Below are 21,832 nucleotides of genomic sequence, written 5' to 3'. Positions count from 1 at the left end.
AAATTATAGTATGGGGCAGGGAGTATACTTCAATGAAGAGTACTAGCCTAGGGTGTATAAGGCCATAGGTTTGATCTCCAGCACTGTCCCCCCAAATATACTTGCAGTTCTGTTTTAGTAATTTTTAATAGTAGACTTTCTGTTAATTTTAACTTCTCTTAGTTATATTGATATTTTACAGAAGTTCTTAATATTGTTACCTAATTGATCCCTTCACTCTCAAGTCTCCAAGGCATGTCATAAATATGGGAATGATTTTTGTTAAGTAAGGCTGCCTACTGAATTAACATACCATAAACTTCATGGAATATGGTGGATTTACCCTTGGTCTGTAAAAGTTGAATGTATTGGAACTATATGGATTGCTTGGCATGAGATTTAAAATGCATCAGTACTTAACTATGTTGTTGTGATACTGATTAAATTTTCTCTCTTCATTTCCAATTTGGCTTTCTGCAATCAAGGGAGCTAGGAATGTGATGAGGGAATAATATTTTCTATATTGAGGATAATCAGCTGAATTAAAGGATAGCATAAAGTAAAAGAGGAATAGAAAAAAAGGTACTTTAAAATTCTAAGTGTAAAGCTCAAGTGGGTAACAACAGTTCTATTCCTTATTAGAAATTATTGAAAACTGAAAATAAGGCAAATTATGTATAAATATATTATTTTAAATAAAAATTGATTACATTTTAAAAATATCTAATTACTCCAAGTGCACTGAATCCTCTTTGGAGGCAGGGAATCAAGAAGAGAAAAAAAAATCTGAGTAAAATACTCACAAATAAATGAATTCAATTTCATTTTTTAATAATACTCAGTTGCTTTTTATCAAACTTTATTAGAGTCAAACATAAGTTGAACATCTATGTGCTAAATACTGTGTTGGGACTTAATTAAAAAAAATTTTTTTAAAGGAATTTCTAATCCAGACAAGGAAATCAGACACTACAATAGGATTTTAAAAATTTTTTTAATTTGTTTTATTTAATTATACATGACAGTAGAATGCATTTATGCACTTTGATATATAATACATAAATGGGATATAATTTCTCATTTTTCTGCGTGTACAGGTTGCAGAATCATATTGGTCATGCAGTCACATATATACACACAGTAATAATAATGTCTGTTTCATTCTACTCTCTTTCCTGTCCCCACATCCCCTCCTCTTCTCTCCTGTCACTTCCCTCAACCTAATCTAAGGTAACACTATTCTTCCCTAGTGACCCCAGCCTCATTGTGAATTAGCATCCACATATTAGACAAAACATTCAGCCTTTGGTTTTGTGGGATTGGCTTGTTTCACTTAGCAAGATATTCTCCAACTCCAACCGTTTACTGGCAAATGCCATAATTTTACTCTTCTTTAAAGCTGGGTAATATTCTATTGAGTATATATACCACATTTTCTTTATCCATTCATCTATTGAGGGACACTTAGGTTGGTTCCATATTCTAGCTATTGTGAATTGAGCTGCTATAAACATTGATGTTGCTGCATCATTATAGTTTGCTGATTTTAAGTCCTTTGGGTATAAACCAAGGAATGGGATATCTGGGTCAAATGGTGGTTCCATTTCCATTTTTCTGAGGAATCTCCATACTGCTTTCTACAGTGGTTGCACCAATTTGCAGTCCCACCAGCAGTGTATGAGTGTACCTTTTTCCCCACATCCTCACCAACATTTATTGTTGCCTGTATTCTTGATGATTGCCATTCTGACAGGGGTGAAATGAAATCTTAGAGTAGTTTTGATTTGCATTTCTGTAATTGCTAGAGATGTTGAACACTTTTTCATATTTTTGTCGATCAGTTGAATTTCTTCTTGTGTGAAGCATCTGTTTAGTTCCTTAGACCATTTATTGATTGGGGAAAAAACAAAAAACCAAAAATAATCCAGTAGGATTTTTGAGCCATTGAATCTACCACCCTTAGCCCTCCTTTGTACCCTCAGACCTTTTCTTATGTGGTGTACTTTTGTTGGTCAGTTGTTAGAATAACTTCATGTGACTCCCAGCTCTGCTGTTGCTTTATAATAATAGTATTCCTTGACAAAATCACAAGATCCCTAAACACTCTTACTCCTTGCCTTCTGCCTCAGCAACCAATCCTGGTTGGAGTTAAGCAAACAAACCATATTGACTGTTCTCATTTTAAATTCCTGACTGTGAACCTTAGGTGATCCCTTAGTTCTCTATGTCCTTTTCCCATTCACTTTTCCTGGTTTTTTAGTGGGCTGTAATATACTGTTTTTTTTTTTTTTAAATCTCTTTACATCTCTAACATCTCTTTCCTGCCTCACTTTCAGATTGTGACTTTGCTTTTTGCCTCATTGAGAAATTGAGAAGAAAATTTCTATAGATTTACATTGCATCTACCTTCCTACCTGCATTTGCGTTCATGTTTTCTGTATTTGCACTTTTGGCGATAGGTTTAAAATCACATTACAGTCTAAATGCCCTTCTTTCTTGCCAAAGCAAAGACATGGGCCTATTTTTTACTTGTTCAAAATCATTCCCACCTTTAGACCTCTAATTATTTCTCCTATCTCAAAGAAAGCTTTGCCTTCAGCCTATCTGGTCCCACTCTGCCATTTCTTTTCTTCATTTCCATCTAGCAAAACTATTTGAATGAGTTATTTTAACTTGTTATCCATTTTTGCTCTTGTATCTGTGTAAATCCATTCTAACTACCCCTACCCACTCTACCTCCAGAACTAAGTTTATCAGGATCACTAGTGAGTGTAGCTGAATTCCACTCTCCATCTTTTCTTCTGTCTTGTCTCATCAGTGGAGTTGGTAGCATTTAGTTTATCATTCTTTCCATGGTGTGCTTCACTTGGAGCAGCTGCAAATGATTTTCTTACTTTTTTCTTTTCAACCTTTCTCAAAATTAAAACAGCCATTCTTCAGATATCCTAACTTTTGTCTCTTTTTGTGTGCTTTCTGTTCCCTTATTTTTTCTTCTGTCCATTTAACTTTTTTTTTAGCTTTTACCTTTGATTTCACTTTCTTTTGCTATTCAGTCTTAAACTTGAGTTGCTTTTCTAATACTGAATCAATCAATCTTTCTTTTTTTAAAATGGAGTTGGGGATTGAACCCAACAGCACTTTACCTCTGAGTCACATACCCCAGTTGTTTTCTGTTTTAAGATAGGTTCTTGCTAAATTTGCAACGACTGGCCTCAAGTTTATGATCCTTCTACCCAGTTCTCCTGAATTGCTGGGATTACAGGAATGCCCCATCATGCCCACCCTCCCTGATATTGAATATTCTAAGTGATTTTTCTGAGCTGAAGAAATTTCATCTCCCAGAATATAACTTCTGCCTAAGATTCTGGCTCATCCCCTCTCCTTTTTTTTTTTTTTTTTTTGTAACAAGCTTTCTGTATCTGGACCAGATTACTTTATGTTACACAGACCATTTCACTTAAAACACGGGGAGAAAATTCCTGTTATATATTAATTCCATTAATATATCTTAGCCATGTTTAGAAAAGTTAAAAGTATTCCTGGCATATGGCAAGTACCAAACAATTGCTGAACTATATTGGACCTCCTTGTTAAATAACTCATTTCCTTTTTCTTTTTTTTTTAACTTGTTATCCATTTTTTTTCTCTTGTATCTGTGTAAATCCACTCTAATCACCCCCACCCACTCCACCTCCAGAACTAAGTTTATCAGGAGAGCAGAAGTTCAAATAATAAAAAAAGTTCCAATGCTTTTTAAAGTGGTACTTGTAGAATATAAGAATAATGGGCTACTGGGACAGATGTGCCCTGTACCTTGTAATGAAACCTCCTCACAGCTCATATTTATAAGTATAACTATGTGCTCACTTTTTTTTTCCCCCTGTACTAGGGATTGAACTCTGGCACGTGACCACTGAGCCACATCCCCACCCCTATTTTTTGTATTTCATTTAGAGAGAGAGTCTCACTGAGTTATTTAGCATCTCGCTGTTGCTGAGGCTGGCTTTGAATTCACCATCCTCCTGTGTCAGCCTCTCGAGCTGCTGGGATTACAGGCATGCACCATAGCACACAACTGTGCACTCACTTTCTAAGGGACTGTCAGATATTGCTATGGAAGCCTCACTAGCAATGTATTAGAGTTTCATTTTCTCTACATCTTTGTACCACTTGTTATTCTCCATTAAAAAAAATTTTTAGTTATTCTGGGTGTGAATTGATATCTCATTGTGATTTTGATTTTGATTTTCCTAATGATTAGTGATGGTGAACATTTTTTTACATGTAGTCATTCATAAATCTCTGGAGGAAAATCTGTCTTCAGGTCTTTGTATTTTGTAATTGGTTAGATACTTTGTTCGTGAGCTGAAGGAGTTCTTCATATATTCTCGATATTAATTCGTTATCAGATATTTGATTTACATGTATATATTTTTTGTTTAGAGACAGGGACTTGCTTAGTTGCTTAGGGCCTCACTAAGTTGCTGAGGTTGGCTTTGAACTCACAATCTTCCTGTCTTAGCCACTGGGATTACAGGCATATGCCACCAAGCTAGACTCAACATACATTTATTTTCTCACCCTGTGGCTTATCTTTTCATTATCTTGGTGGAATGCTTCCCTCTCCCCTTTCCAGTACTGGGGATCTGGGAATTAAATTCAGGGCTTCACGCATGCTAGGCAAGTACACTAGCTAGACCCCCCAGCCTTTGGAATGCTTTGATGTACAAAAGTTTTTAGTTTTGACAAAGTCCAATTTATGTATTTTGTTGCCTTTTTTTTTTAATTCAAGAAACTTCCGTGTCCAGTATTATGAAAAATTTGCTTCCTTTTATATTGAATGGGTAATATATAGGTCTGTCTTTGATCCATTTTAATTCATATTTGAATATGTCATAGTCAATTCTTTTTTGTGACCTATTTGGGTACTATAGAGAGCCTATCTTCTAGATAACAACCAAAATGGAGTTTAGACTGAAATACTTGAATGAATTTAATTGAAAATGCTTTATCCATGATTTTCCTTTTATTCTTTGTCTCCTTTTATCTCTAAAAAAATTTTAACATTAATTTTCATCTTAATTTCTCTATTCTGTATAGACTATGCTGTATGCTTTATTTCCCTCTCCCATTTTACTTCCTTGAAATTTGATTCCTGCCATACTGTCATTTGAATGTCATTAGATTTAGGAATATTTATGAGAGGGTGCAAAGTTATTCTTGTTGTACACTTTGAAATAATTGATAATAATAAAAATGGTAAAAGCAAAGTGCAATAGGAAATTATATGTTTTGTTTCTATGTTATAAAAATTGAAGGCCCATAAAATGAAGGCCATTTAACAGTGGCTTCTTAGTAAATACCTGTGAAGTAGTTTTGGAGGAGAGTGACTTTTTTTGGTGGTGGTGTTGATGGGGGGGTAACCAGGGATTGAACTCAGGGACACTCAACCACAGAGCCATATCCCCAGCCCTATTTTTTATTTTGTGTAGAGACAGGGTCTCCCTGAGTTGCATAGCGCCTCAGCCTCCTGGGATTATAGGCATGTACTGCTGCCCCTGGTGAAAATGGCTTTTTGAGTAACCATAATTTGGGGTACATGTAAAAATAAACATTCTCAAAGGTAGATAAATATTCAATTATTTGTTATAATCAACTGAGCTTTAATTTTTCTTTGTGTATAAGCGTGGGCCTGTCCTATTAGGTAGTTTTTGTAGATTGGCAGATAATGTAAAGCATAAACTTGGACATGTTCTCTTAGATTGTCTTAAAGATTGGCCAGTATATTAGTATTTTGGCCTAAATATACACAAATACCGGTTCTCCAAGCCTTTCTGATATTAACGTAAATTTTTGAGATATTTAAAAACCTCATCTGTATCATAATATATAGTTTATGTTGCAGTTGTTAATCCTTTTTAGTGTTCATTATAAGCTTGATAAATTCTTGAGTGGGGTGTTCTTGGTATTGCATATTACATCTCCTTTGAGATCTATACTTTTGTTACATTTTCCTAAATGACAAATCTTAAATATGGCTGTGTTATGATATTCGTATTTTTGTCAATCTGTTTTGAATTATGACGAATGCCATTCCTGTTTCTTAGTGAGTTTAGCAGTGTTATTTTTTTTGCAATTTAGGTACATGACTAAAAGCATTAAATGATGATCAATGGTTCTTTTTTAAAATTTTGCTTTAGATATTTCATCAGATTAAAATATAAATTGAGATTATGTAAAATTCACATTAAAATGTTGCTAAATTGCTTATATAAAATTTATAGTTATTAAACTAATGATACTTTTCATTTTCACTTTCCTTTTTTTCCCTCCCTTCTTCTCTTACTTTTTCTTAATCATTTAAGGAGGGGAAACTTATTTCCTTGTTAAGATAGTTTAAGTTTCTACTTTGGATCTGAAGGTTTTAAAAATTAGTTGATATGATATGTATTTTCTTTATGTCTCTGGAGAGGCAAGATAGAAAATACATATTGTCCAACAGTTATTAAATGAGTATCCAAACAAGGGAGAAAATATAAATGTTTCAGGTACCTTGATGCAAGGTCATTTATCCTTTTAGTAATATGTATATATATTTCAGAGTTTCAAAGTATTAATGTCAGTTTGGTTTTGCTGCAACATTATCTTTGAGATAACTTTATTAAGAATGTAATTTATTTGTTAAAAATCTCCAAACTATGCCTTTAGAATATTTATTAAGTGCTCATGTTATTTCTTTGAAAGTTGGCCATTAGAAGAACTGAAATCTTAAGTGATATGTGCGTGGTAACTGTTTTGGTCCGTATATCTTGTTGATTAACTGTACTGTTTTCATTATTACTAAATTATTTCTTAGGTGATTTGCCAGTACATCTGAACAAAAATCAAAGTTTCTCTTTAGAACTTTTATTTTTCTCTGGTGAGAGCAAGTATGCTGTGGTCTCTGAATGGTTTCTCTTAGTTTTATACTGTTATTTTAACCCATCTTAAAAATATTGATGTTCGATTCTCAGCACCACATGTAAATAGATAAAGGCCCATCAGCAACTAATAAAATATTTAGAAAAATACCCATGTGGCTGCTTCTTTCAAAAGGTTTGTATTGTTACTTTTGTAATTTCTGCTTAGCATTGTTATCTCTATTCAATTGCAAGCCTCTTGGTGAAAGGAACTTTTTGTTGCATTCATTGCTGAATACCCAATGCCCACCACAGAGTCTATCAGGTAATAGGTACCTGTGAGGTATTTGTTGAATGAATTAAGTCCACTGAGGCTTGGAATCTCATATATTTTGTCATGTGGTTCAGCTACTGCATTTTATGTTCAGGGAGCTTCTTAGAGCTTTAAAAAGTTAAATATTTGAGTTGATTATGCATTGTTCCTCCATGTCTATTCCATTAGTTAAATGTTAGATAATCTTAATAGAAATACTCACATATCATTCATGTATATACCTTGAAAATATTTTCCTTAGTTGTGTAGATGAATATTAGATAAAGTACTTGTCTATGTTTCATGTATATCATTAATTGTAACGAATGGTTTGATAAGTGAATTGAATAATATGGACTAGTAATCATATTCTTTTATTTTTGTTTTTGATAATGTTGGAGATTAAATTCAGGGCCTTGCAAATGTTGGGAAAGCACTGTACCACTGAGCCATACTTCCATACCCTGCTAATCAAGGTTTTAATTTTCTAACCCAGTTATTTGTTTCAATATTTGTTTATTTACTTATTTATTTTTGTGGTACTAGGGATTGGACCCAGGGGCGTTCTACCACTGAGCTACCCACCCACCCACCCCCTTTTATTTCAAGATTGGGTCTTGGTAAGTTGCACAGGCTGGCCTCACACTTAGAATCCTCCTGCTTCAGCCTCTTAAGTGCCACCCTGTCTGGCTCAATATCTGTTTTTATGTGGAAGCATAAGATTCATTTTCTTCTGTCCTGGCAGAAATTTTTTTCTTAGTGTCAAGAAGGGGACGATTAATCCTCTGATCATAATTTCTAAAGGTAAAGTCCACTTCAAGGCAGGATAGTTTAAATCAACATTCCAATCTGCCTTGTTCTTCATATCCATTCTCATAAAATTCTATTGCATGATTCTGAAGTTGCAAGACATTTTAATGTTTTTTATTTTTTATTTTATTTTATTTTTTTGTGGGCCAACTGCTCAGATTACGTTTTTTTCCCCCCTCAGTTCTCCAGCTACATTATCATTAAACATGTAGCTGATGGCAAAAGACCTTCTGTGCTTAGAGAGAATTCTAGTTGTTTAGGTATAAAGTGACTTTTGTGAAGATCTGCTGCTGTTATAATACTATGTCCTTCCTGCTCAGTACAGATGACCATCAGAATGTGCTAATGTCCTGATGGCCTGCGTGATGTTTAAACCAGCCATACTGGAGTGCCCTGTACAGGAATAACCAGTGTATCTGAGAGGATAGGGTTTTCATATGTTTGGGGATCCTTAAGAATAGGACTAGAAACATTTTAAAACCAAAAAGTTTGTTAACTTAGCTGTGAAGACTCTGGTATTCTTCAACAATGCACTTTTGAGTCAGGCGCAATGATGCACACTTGTAAGTCCAGCTACTCAGGAGGCTGAAGCAGGAGGATCATAAGTTTTGAGTCCAGCCTAGACAACTTAGTGAGACTCTATCTCAATAAAACAATAAAAAGGACTGGGGGTGTGTACCTGTGTGGTATAGTGACCCTGGGTTCCATCCCTAGTAGGTGAGGCATTCTGTTCCTTGAGGCATGAAAAGGTATCTTATGCAATAAGGTATCCTAAGGAGAATTTAAGAAATATTTTATGGTCTTCTGTTTCTTAGTTGCAGTTTTCTGCTCTTTCCTATTGCCTTTTCAGTAACTTTACTTTTTACGGTGTTCAAATAGTGTTCAAGGTATTTGAACTTGAGCTGCATTTGCCCACTTTTTATCATCATTGACTACTTTATCTGTTATGCCTAAAATAAATGTGTCATAGTCATTTTAGTTTATATTAAATATACTGAATAAAAAGTCTAAAGTTTGTATAGATTAAACAGGATCAGTTACAGCTTTTTGTTGTAGTTCTGAACTAAATTACTTTTTATTCATGTTGTTTCTTTTGGTATTTGATGAGAATTAGAAATTTTGTCCCATTATTGCTTCCCTTATTTAAAGCAGTTGGCATTAGTAATATACATATTGAGCACTTTTTGTGTCTGTTGATTTTTGTTGTTTAGTGAGGTGGGACTAATGTGGCCCAGGCTGGCCTCAGAATGCCTCCACCATCCCTCCTACCTTCACCTTTCAGGTGGTATCTGTAAAGAATGTTGGGTTTGGGGACCCAGCTTTTTGACCCCCCCCCCCCCCCCCCCACACACACACATGAATTTGTTTCTCCTTTTCTGTTCTTTGAAGATAGTCTTTAAATAAGAGCAGTTGTATAATAATCTAAAGGATAATTATATAAAGGGGAAAACATTTCTTGTTTTCAAATAGAATAATCAGTTATAATTATTATTATATCTTCTGATTATTTTTTGCTTGGAAGATTGGCCAGGCAACTAAAATGCTATTTAAAACCTCATCATATTTTGAAATATTTGTCTGTATCCATAGTCTCAACCTCTGTTTAGTAAGGGCATTTGTATTTAAAAAGATTTCTGGTTGCTGGGGTGTGGCTCAGCTGTAAAGCACTTGCTTCCCATGTGTGAGGCACTGAGTAGGATTCTCAGCACCACATAAATCAACAAAAATTTAAAAAATCCATTTACAACTAAAAAATTTTTTTTTCAACCAAAATTCTCATGTATTATTTTCACGTGTCCCTCCTGTTCACAGGTATTTTTTTTTTTTTAGTTATAGATGGATGTAATATCTTTATTTCATTTATTCATTTTTATGTGGTGCTGAGGATCGAACCCAGTGCCTCACATGTGTGAGGCAAGTGCTCTCCGACTGAGCCACAACCGCAGCCCCACGGGTACAGTTTTAATGAGGCTTTTTCAGTCAGTGGTCTTCCCTGTGCTTACTTTGATGAGGCCAGGAATGCCCCACACCAATCATTGGGTATCAGGGATTGAACTCTGGCACTGGACCACTGAGCCACATCCCAGCTGAGTTGCTTAGCACCTTGATTTGCTGAGTCTGGCATTGAACTCGTGATCCTCCTGCCTCAGCTTCCCAAGGCACCCGGACTATAGGGGTGCACCACAGCTCCCAGCTTCCTTTTGTTCTCTAATTCTCCAGTTCTCCACATAGTGTCTTTTGGAAAGCCTAGAATACTTGAAAGAGGTCAGTAATATTGTTGACATTTCTTAGTCTATCAAATAAGTACAGTTATTAGGATTTTAAGTATACACACTATACTTCTAGAAGCTGTTAATTATAGTGACAATTACAGTATTCTTACTACATTTTATAAAATGAGCAGAATTCTGGCTAAGAAAAGAGAAATCCAAAAGAATAGTGTCAGAACAAGGGAATACCTCAACAAATTAACGTTAAGTACCAAAAAAGTGGATGGGGAAAAAAAAATGAAGGAGTCATAATATTAGCTAATATTTTATAGACTTGCAAGTTAATATGTAATTGCTCTAACAAGACATATAACCAGAGTGACCATGGTGGTTCACACATATAATCCCAGCAATGTGGGAGGCTCAGGTAGTAGGATCACGAGTTCGAGTGCCAGGCTAGCTCAGGCAACTTAACGTGACCTTGACTCAAATTTTTATAATAAAAATAAATTAAAGTGATTATGGACGTAGCTCTGTGTTAAGGCACTCCTGAATTTAGTCCTTATTACTGCAAAACAAAAAGTTAAAAAAAAAAGAGAGAGAAAGATAACCACTGACTTTCCAAATACTTTCAAAACCACACATAGTATTTAATGGTAATTTTGAAACAAGATTGTTACCCAAAATGATTAAGACCATAGCGATTAATTGCTATTATTGAAAATAGTAATAAGAACTATTTACGTAGATTATTCTATCTAAGTCTAGATTGGCGTCTTGTAATAGTGCTTGGTCCAGTGGTCTTTCCACATCAAAGCTCACTACTTGAATTCTTCTGACAGCCAGTCAGTCCTTTGATACCATTTTTATTTTACAATTTCGGGAAAGAAGATGAGGATTACCAGATAGTGTCTGTATACTGTGGCATTTGGGTACTGAATGCCAGCCTTTACTATATAACAAATAGTCTTTGGTTAAGAAAAGTTTTTAAAAAAGACTAATTCATGTTTGTTTATCTCACATTAATGTTATGTGTAGCCACCATGTAGCCTTTAGTGTATCTCAAATAGGAAATTTGTTTTCTTTTATTCAAATTTGATAGCACTGACTTCTTCCATAATATATTCTCGTATAGGAACTTTTTAGGAATCACATTGAACTTTGCAGAGGGTTGGAAATTGGAGGTATTTTATGTTAATATTCCATCATCTTCACAATTTTTAAAGGAACTAAATTTTTTCTTTTTTATTTTTGCAGTGCTGGGCCTTAGACCCAGGGCCTCATACATGGTAGGCAGGCACTCTGCTATTGAGTTACTGCCCAGCTCTAAGTGGCTTTTTAAAGTATAATGTAATTTTTTGTATTGCTAGGAAAGGTAAAATGCATAGTAGATGCTGCTCTGCCAGAATAGTTCCCAAAGTAATAATAATACTTGCTTTTTAAAGCTATTCAGAGTACCTAACATATATTTGATCCTCAAAAATCTTTATGAGGTATGTAGTCTTATTTTTTAGTGTATTTTTAAAAGCTGTCTTATGTTATACAGTGGTAAACTTGGCCTGGTATTGAGAATAGGGACATATGATGAGTAAGCAGGTATTATATTAAGACTTTTCCAGTGCTCCTTCCATTCCTTTCCCTGTTCTCATTGTTGCTTTCAGCAGCTTCCATTGGGTGAGACCATGGCATGATCCCTTGCATGGAGTTGAGTCCTCAACTTCACTGTAGCCAGTAGTTTATACTAGCAGGATGTCATTTTGCCTGGAAGTTGCTGTAGATAATTTTAGGCTATAGTAGCAGGAGAATGTAATTTCCTTATCAAGTCATGACTCAAAGTAATTTACTTGTTCATTTGGGACCTTTGTTAACTTGTTTAATATCATTAATTTAAAACCTCCTTTTCAAACTTTCATGTTCTAGAGTTTAAGATTTGAGTTTTTCTGCAATAATGTATATAACTTTAGAACACAAAAAGTGAATGACAATTTATTTTATTTTTAAAATTTTTTTTAGTTGTAGATGGACACAATACCTTTATTTATTTATGTTTTAATGTGCTGCTGAGGATAGAACCCTGTGCCTTGTACTTGTGAGGCAAGCGCTCTGCCACTGAGCCACAATCCCAGCCCGGCATTTTATTTTTAATGTTTTTGCTTTCTAAGATTTTGCAGAAATGAAAAAGACACCTTTTTTTCATAAACAAATAGTTTTATTGTAATCAGTACTAAGTTGCACCCTGTAAAATCATGAAGACTTTCAGCATTAAATTGAGAGGCACCATAGCTCTGTTGATTTATAGCTGTCTAGTCACATAGGAAGTAAGCATCTCAGAATACTGAAAATTTGACAAAAATGTTTTTCTAGTATTTTATGAGCAGGCTTTTTTTTTTTTTTTTTTAAATCCCTAGGTGGTTTTGCATCATCTATAAGTTACAGTAGGAGGCTTTTAAAAATCAGATAATGCCATTTAAAGTCACCATGTTACCTTACCTTTCTGATGGATCTGGAAAAAATAATTGCCTACTTGTTGCTTAATAGCAAAACAAAACAGAAAGTGTAGAAAATACTGTGATTTTTCCAAATACTTATTATAAAGATTTGGTTTCTTTTTTGTGTAGCAGAGTAAGGACTGCACCTCGGAGTCAAGACTTCTCGCCTCATCCATTAGCTAACATTGTGAACTTGGCCAAGTACATCTCTTTGGGCCTTGGTAGTTTATTTATCAGACCCAGGAAATTGAACCAAGTGCTCTCCAAGATCTCCAGTTCTAAAATGTTACAATTCTGTGTATAAGTTTCTCTTTAACATGGTATAGGTTCTTCTGTGGTTTTATGTTTTGTATATTTACATCAGTTTCTTTTAATTTTAGATATGATGAATGGATTAAAGCAGATAAAATAGTAAGACCTGCCGATAAAAATGTGCCAAAGATAAAACATCGGAAGAAAATAAAGGTAAATGTGTTGATTTTGCTACACATGACTAGCTCTTAAAGAACTTTTCCTCCAAAATGATGAGTTAAGTGTGTGCACTAGTATTGCTCTTAGTTTTACACTCTCTTGAAATATCAGTGAGTTTTTTGTTTTTGTTTTGGTGCTGAGGATTGAACCCAGAGACACTCAACCCCTGAGCTACATCCCCAGCCCTTTTTTATATTTTATTTAGAGACAGAGTCTTGCTGAGTTGCTTAGGGTCTCACTAAGTGTTGGTTTTTTTTTTTTTTTTTTTGTACCAGGGATTGAACTCAGGGGTGCCTGACCATTGAGTCACATCCCCAGCCCTGTGTTGTATCTTATTTAGGGTCTCAGTTGCTTAGTGCCTCACAATTGCTAAGGCTGGCTTTAAACTCGAGATTCTCCTGTCTCAAACTCCCAAGCCACTGGGATTATAGGCATGCACCCAGCTAAAATAGCATATTTATGAATGCTGTACTTTTTGTCAGCTTGTTGGAATGCATTTTTAGAAATAATGCTAAGTCATTTTTGAGACTTCATCAGTCCCAGTGTTCTATAAAACCACCCAAACCAGTTTCCACTTAACTTGCTTCAACACTTTTCTATACTCCTGGTCCCCAGTTACCAGCCGTAAAGTAGTATGGCTGGGAAACATGGGTTAAACCTTGGGTAAACCGTTCTGTGGAAGAAAAGATTTTTGAAGTCAGAGGAGAGCCCAGCCTATCTGACAAGTCTTCTTTTTAACTTGTCTTTCTCTGACTGTAGATAGTGGCTTAGAGTATATTCACAAGATCCTCACATGTTGCATCAGTACCTCGGGTACCTACTAATGAGCTCACATGGAAAATTATTATTACAGTTAGATATGATAGAATTCTATTCTTTTAGACTAAATCTTTTTGAATGTTTGATGAGAAAGCAGACCTTTAGCTAGATTTTTAGAATTTTTAATGTTTTTAAATTCTTTGGTATATTTGCTTTGGGAAGCTTAATAGTTCTTCTGAAATTCAGTCTTCATATTCGAAGTGAAGAGCTATTTATCCTCTTGCCAAATGTTATCCTACTGTCCCCAGATAGTGAAAAGCTTTTCCCTAAATTGGTTCTTCTTTACTTACTGTGAATTAAGTCTGTGTTTTTAACTTTTTGGTATAGCTGTAACTCAGGGCTTCTTAACCCCTTTATATTCACACTCTTGGACTTTACCATCAAGTATATAAATAACACTCTATTTAGCATTGTTTTTAGTTACTGGAAGAATTTTTTTTTTTTTTTTTTTTTTTTTTTTTTGTGGCACTCAAAAAAGCCAATGTCTTTATACAAAAAACAGAGCAACTATTTGAGCAGTATTTCTAAGGTGAATGATTGGATAGGGGTGCAATAAACAATGTTAGAATATTACATAGAAAATTTTTTTCCATAAATATTTGCCTCTATTCACTTCTTGATGACTCCTCAGGCATATTAAAATTCCTGATCATAGGGAAGAGCCTTGTGAATTTTGAAAAGGTTTTCTAGGTAATATTTTCCGATATTGTACAGCCTTCTCTTACTCTATCTCATCTTACTCTGAGAGCCATTATTTTAGAGACTCCTGACAACCACTAAAAGCCATATTTGAACTTAGACTAGAGTGGATTATTTTGGGCTACAAATATGCATGATAGATTATGACCTCTACCATAAAATAACAGAGGAGAAAAGGCTGGCAATAGGAGAAAAATTAGAACAACAGTAATAGGCTATGAAAATCTAGCTTAGACTAGCTGTGCTCAGAAGTTTATGTTCTGTGAATTAAGCCCAGAGGCTCTAAGGCAGTGGATCTTATCCTGAACCATGATCAGAAAGAACTCCTTGGAGTACCTGTTAAAACTCAGATTGCTTAGCCCCCATCCTCTGCATTTCTGATTCAGTAGATCTGAGATTAGATTTAGGAATTGGTGTTTCTAACAAGTTCCCAGAGAATGATGTTGTTGGGCCAGGAGCCACACTGAAGAGTCACTACCCCTAAAGGCATCTATTAAATGTAGAGAATTAACTTCTTTCCTGCTCATATGGAATAATAAGCTATATACCATTCTTAGGAGAATTGTAAAAAGAATCACTCAAATATGTTAGTGTAACTAGATAACAGGACTTCTGAATTGTTTATTGCTAACCCACACTTCTGAGTTTGCTATATTATATTTTTTCTATGAGGCATTTTTTAAAAATATTTTTTTAGTTGTACGTGGACTTATTACCTTTTATTTTATTTATTTGTATGTGCTGCTGAGGACTGAACCCAGTGCCCCACCTGTGTTATATAAGTGTTCCATCTCTGAGTCTCAACTGTAGCCCTTTACAAGGCATTTTATAGCAAAATTTAAAAAATATGTAAGCCTCAGCTCAAATTTTCCCCGAAATATCAATTTTTTTAATGAAGAAAATTTCCCTTAACTTGATCTTATAACAGATCATTTGTTTAGAGTTTTTCAAAGCTGTCATTTGAATGAAAATATGGAATATTGTCATTACCATCCCACACTTTATAATGAGAGTATGAAATTTTAAAACAAACAGGTTAAAATTGTGTTTCTTTTTTTGTGCCTGAATATTTAATTTGAACATACTGTGATTTTTAGTTTTAAAGATTTGATAATATCAATTATTAGTATATTTATTTGTTGGTTTAAAATTCCTGTCTGATTACTGATTTGATTCCCAGTATTACGTGGTAAATACAAAACCTTTTTGCTCATTTTATAGTATTTTGTTTAATAAGTTTTTAAAAACCTTGGCTTTTTGAAAGGGGGCTTTATATATTCTGTTGAATAGTTAAATAACAATATATCCTATAAGTATTAGTTAAAATATAAATTATAAATTCCTTATGATATTGTATGATCAACATTTTTTTCCCTTTATGCAGAATAAATTAGATAAAGAAAAAGACAGAGATGAAAAATATTCTCCGAAAAACTGTAAACTTCGACGTTTGGCAAAACCACCATTTCAGACAAATCCATCTCCTGAAATGGTATCCAAACTGGATCTCACTGATGCCAAAAACTCTGATACAGCTCATATTAAATCCATAGAAATTACTTCCATCCTTAATGGACTTCAAGGTAAAAAAGCAGATATTTTATTGCATGCAAGTATTTGGTCTGTAAGTTAAAATATATAAAGATAATTCATCGTCATTAGTAGATTGCTTTTTAGTGAGAATTTTGTTATCTCTTATGTTTGAAAAAAAATTGGTCATTAATTGAGGCACCATTAATTTTTAGTTAAAATATAATATTCACCCTTCGTTTATTTCAGGAACTTTTTTTTGTTGTTGTTGCCATGTAAAGAATAGTGTATCTTAAACAATATCAGACTGTAAAACTGTACTGACAGTATTAAAGAATACCAAACTCTGTTTATCTTGATTACATCTGTTAAAGTTTCTTTTATGGTGGTATTATAGCTTAGTATAAAAGGCAGAATGAAGTTAAAAGTATCAAGTAACAAAAGCAGTAAGACTTTTGTTAAATTCACTTTGCAGGAAAGGAGGGACATCTGATCTTTGAACTAAGCCCTTAGAGAACTTACATTCATAAAAACATTTTTACATTGCTCATGTTTTGAGACTGTTGATTTTTTTTTAGAATTTTGAATATAATAGAAATTGGTTTTTGTCCCTTATTTTAGGTGAATATTTACATGAAACTATTTTTCTTTTTTCCTTTGAGAATTTTTAATATTTATTTATTTTTTAGTTTTCGGTGGACACAACATCTTTGTTTGTATGTGGTTCTGAGGATCGAACCAGGGCCGCACGCATTCCAGGCGAGCCATATCCCCAGCCCATGAAACTATTTTTCAATTAGCCAAATGCTGTATAATATTGAAAGTTTGAGTTTTACAAGTTTTCTAATATATGTGATAGAATAATCTATGGAAAATATATGTAGAATTTGAAGGACTGTAATATTATGGATACTAGTGTATCTCCACTGTCATGAGCAAATTTTATTTATTTAAAATCCCCAGAAGTACTTAACACTCTTGACTTGTGTGTGATCACCCACCCAGCTACTTTCCTTCCTTCCTTCTCTCTCCCTGTCTCCCCTTTCCCCTCTCACTCTTCTCACTTTCTTGTGTCAAGGGGATACCAAGGATTGAACCCAGGGGCACTTAACCATTGAGACATCTCCAGCCCTTTTAAATTTTTTTACAGGGTCTCACTAAGTTGTTGAGGCTGACTTTGAACTTGGAATCCTCCTGTCTTAGCCTCCCAAGCCACTGGGATAAGAGGCATGTGCCACCAGAGAGAATATTATTTAGATTTTTAAAAATTGAACAGAAGACATGAGCCTGTCTTTGTTCAAAAGCTCGGTGGAGTCTCCCTCAGAATGCTGTTTGAGTAGAGTTCTCTAGGTCGTATCTGATTAGGAATTGGCTTCTCTTGAGAGTTACAGAAGCTTCTCCAGGGAATTCAGTTGGATGAGGTCATAACAAGTTCTGGGTAACAGGTACTCACCACATTTAGAATGTCTGAAACAGTTTGGAGTAGATGACTAGTAAATATGCTCTGTAGGAACAGAAGGATGCTCTGTGTTTTCTGAGAATAGGCTTCCTTTGATTGACTTCTAGCTTTCATAAGTAAATGATGTCAGCTGATCTAGGTAGTACCACAATAAGACATGGAGGGAAAGTTGGAATTTCATCAGCATATACTCAAAACGATATAAAGAATAAAAAGAAAGACTATACAATGGCTGTAGGCCCCTTAATAGACTATATATTGGCCCTCAGTATGACTGTCTTTAGAAATAACACTACACTAGTTTGAACTGGTTTCCAGCTATCTTCCCAGGAAAGATACATTCATTCTAGGGTGGGATGGACAGATAGTAAGATCCAGTCAAGGGATCTCCCTTCAATGTCGTACTGGAAATTCCTTTCTTGATATCAGGCCTCCCTGGTATAGCACATTTTCTAGTAACTCCTTGAAGATGAGTATAAGAGAAGGAAAGTAAATTTTTAGACACTGAAAGTATTTTTATTTACTTTTGCAAATGGCTTTATTCTATTTATGATAGAGTAGTTTAGTCTGTTTTCTGCTAATATAACAGAATGCTGTACTCTGGATAATTTATAAAGAAGAAAATTATTTTTCACAGTTGGGGTGGCTGAAGAGTCTACTGTCAGGTCACTGGTATCTGGTGAGGGCCTTCTTGCTGTGCTGTATAATAGCTTGGTGAGGGCATCATCACATGATGAGAGAGCTATATGTAACAAAGCTATATGTAACAAAGCCACTCCTGTTGCGCAGCTAACTTAACCCTGTGACAGTGACATTAATCTCTTCATGAGGGTGTACCCTCATGGCCTAATCATGTACTGGAATTGAGCCCAGGGGCACTCTACCACTGAGCTACACTCCCAACCCTTGTTATTTTTTGTTTTGAGATAAGATCTGGCCTCGCCCCAGTGCAGTCCTCCTGCCTCAACCTCCCAAGTTGCTGAGTGGTTTTTGTTTTGCTTCCCTCCCTCCCCTACCCCAAAGAATTTGTTTTTAATGTCCTCAAATTCCATAATGAGATACACCTTGTGTAAATGTGTTTTCTGCACCTGTGGTGTGTACTCTGTCATTCTAGGAGCTTGTAATTGTGTTTCACACAGTTTTCTTGAATGATTTCGTTGGTTATTTCTTCCATTTTTTTGTCCAGTTAGTTCAGTATTGTACCGTGTACAGTATACTCCAGTATATTTTTAAGTTTGGAGGGGGCTTTTAATTAATTTTTTAAAAGTTTTCTGTTAATTTTTATTAAATTTCTGTGCTTTCTGATTCTTTTATTGACTATATACATTTAACACTTATGCTATTTGACTTCTTTAATGCTTAATGTTTTAAATTTTTTAAATTAAACTTGCTTCTTATTTATTTATTTATTTATTGGTATCAGAGATTGAACCCAGGGGTGCTTTACCACATGAGCTACATTCCCAGCTTTTTTTAAAAAAAGTTTGAGATAGGGTCTCGCTAATTTGCTGAGGCTGGCTTTGAACTTGCAATTCTCTTGCTTCGGCTTTCTGAGTTGCTGGCATTATAAGCATGCCCCAGCCTGCCTGGCTTAAATTGGTTTTATTTTTTTAAGAGTTCTATTTCCTGCGTGTTTTTGTACCATGTTCTGCTCATGTACAGTTAGCTTTATTGAGTTCTAATTTGCATAAAATCAAATTTATAACTTCTGTATTTATAATTTGATGAGTTTGGCAAGAGAGATCCCGTGGTGTGACTAACACTATGATCATGATATTATAGACCATTTCCATTTGGGGTGAGTGTTTTCACTTTTTGGAAAGTGTTTCTTCACCTATGAAGTGGGGATAAAAGCTGCAGTGACTGTAAACCTAGGAGTTGTTAAATTAAATGCCTGGCACTTAGAAGACATTGCTTATGTTCACATTCTCATCGTGTTTTTTCTCCCTCTTGTTTTCTAGCTTCTGAAAGTTCTGCTGAAGACAGTGAACAGGAAGATGAAGGAGGTGCCCAGGACCTAGATAATAATGGCAAAGAGGAATCAAAGATGGATCATTTGACACATACCAGAAATGAACTTATTTCAAAAGAAGAACAGAACAGTTTGTCTTTGCTGGAAGAAAGCAAAGTCCATGCAGATTTGGTAATGTCCAAACCAGTATCTAAGTCTCCAGAAAGATTAAGAAAAGACATAGAAGGAATATCAGAAGATACTGATTATGAAGAAGAAGATGAAGTCACAAAAAAGAGAAAAGATGTCAAGAAGGACATAACTGATAAATCTTCAAAGTCACAAATAAAACGTGGGAAAAGGAGATATTGCAACACAGAGGATTGTTTAAAAACGGGATCACCTGGTAAAAAGGAAGAGAGGGCCAAGAGCAAAGAATCACTTTGCATAGAAAACAGTAGCAACAGCTCTTCAGATGAAGATGATGAAGAAAAATCGAAAGCAAAGATGACACCAACGAAGAAATACAACGGTTTGGAGGAAAAAAGAAAATCTCTGCGGACAACTGGTTTTTATTCAGGATTTTCAGAAGTAGCAGAAAAAAGAATAAAACTTTTAAATAACTCTGATGAAAGACTTCAGAACAGCAGGGCTAAAGATCGGAAAGATGTCTGGTCAAGTATTCAGGGACAGTGGCCTAAAAAAACACTGAAGGAGCTTTTTTCAGACTCTGATACTGAAGCTGCAGCATCCCCACCCCATCCTGCTCCAGAAGAAGGGGCAGCAGAGGAATCACTGCAGACTGTGGCTGAAGAGGAGAGTTGTTCACCTGGTGTAGAGCTAGAAAAACCACCGCCAGTCAGTGTCGATAGCAAGCCCATTGAAGAAAAAGCAGTAGAAGTCAGTGACAGAAAAGCAGAATTTCCAAGTAGTGGCAGTAACTCAGTGCTCAATACTCCTCCTACTACACCAGAATCGCCTTCATCAGTCACTGTTACAGAAGCCAGTCAGCAGCAGTCTTCTGTTACAGTGTCGGAGCCCCTGGCTCCAAACCAAGAAGAGGTTCGAAGTATCAAGAGTGAAACTGACAGCACAATTGAGGTGGAGAGTGTCGGGGGAGAGCTGCAAGACCTCCATTCTGAAGGGAACAGCTCACCTGCAGGCTTTGATGCCAGTGTGAGTTCCAGCAGTAGCAATCAGCCAGAACCAGAACATACTGGAAAAGGTGAGGAAGAAAAAGCATGTGTTGACTTTAGGATCTTCCCACCTACAGTTTTAATGCTTTCACAGTATCTCTCCTTATATTGTGACATTTAAGTGCCATACTTGTGTGTACACTATAAAATAAAAAATTTGGAATGTAATTTGAAAATAATGATGGTTGAATACATTTAAAAGCTTGAGGTTTTAATGTGCTTTGCCTGAACCATCCATGATATATCAAGGGAACCAGAACACATGTGAGAAATTAGACCTAGGCCCAAAGCCAAGCCTGTTTGAAAATTTATTACACTGGTTTACTGTATGGCATGAGCACCTTAAATAGATTTCTGTGACATTGTTTTTGCATTTGTAATGTGCAGTTTCTCACATATATTTTGATTTATTGATAGACCCTCCACCCTTAACTAAATACTGTATGTAGGGGTTTGGAACAACCAACTAACTGTCCAGGCACTTGCTTTCAGCAGACAACCATGTCAAACTGATTTTCAAGCCTAATTAACTTGGGAAAGTTTGTAAAGGAATTTGATGCTTCCTTAGATGCATAGCCCCCAAATTGAAGGACCAATGTTTTTCTTAATAACCTAAAGTAATACTTTGTTTATTTTTTTTCAGAAGTACTTGAAAGTGGAAATCAAATTAGTACTTTGTATATATATAAGTGTCTTCTGATGTTGCCATAGCTATATTCTGTCACCATTTTTCCTATAAACTAGTTTGTTCAGGTGTATTAAAGTACATTTTAGACTGAGCCTTGGCTTTGAAACACACATTTTCTCTTGTGAAGTTAGAGCACCAGAGGGTATATGTTTCATATAACATGTCAGATTTTAGTGTGCTTGCTTTAGGTTTTTAGTCTAGATCAGATTGTCTAATTTAAAAATTTCTCATAAATCTTTTCTTAAAACATGTCTTTTTAAATTTTTTTGAAGTAAATAAATAAAAAATATAGTTGCAATTGGGATGTTCAAGTACAGCT

General features: G+C 35.0%; 1 protein-coding gene across 4 annotated transcripts in view; it reads left to right on the top strand.

The window, feature by feature from the left end:
- Nucleotides 1-21,832, top strand: part of Arid4b (AT-rich interaction domain 4B) — a 143,702-nt gene that overhangs the window by 109,445 nt on the left and 12,425 nt on the right. For all 4 annotated transcript variants that reach the window (XR_011709297.1, XM_071619837.1, XM_071619836.1 and 1 more), the window contains 3 exons: nt 13,081-13,165; nt 16,074-16,272; nt 19,640-20,854. Coding sequence is in view for 3 of the 4 variants with exons in the window: in XM_071619837.1 (XP_071475938.1) it covers nt 13,081-13,165; nt 16,074-16,272; nt 19,640-20,854 (1,499 nt within the window). In the remaining variant the exon portion in view is untranslated. The remainder of the gene's footprint in view (nt 1-13,080; nt 13,166-16,073; nt 16,273-19,639; nt 20,855-21,832) is intronic.

The sequence above is a fragment of the Marmota flaviventris genome, chromosome 12, assembly GCF_047511675.1.
Source record: "Marmota flaviventris isolate mMarFla1 chromosome 12, mMarFla1.hap1, whole genome shotgun sequence".
Taxonomy (NCBI): domain Eukaryota; kingdom Metazoa; phylum Chordata; class Mammalia; order Rodentia; family Sciuridae; genus Marmota; species Marmota flaviventris.
Note: the sequence above shows the minus strand (reverse complement) of the source record. Positions and strands in the feature narration are given on the sequence as shown.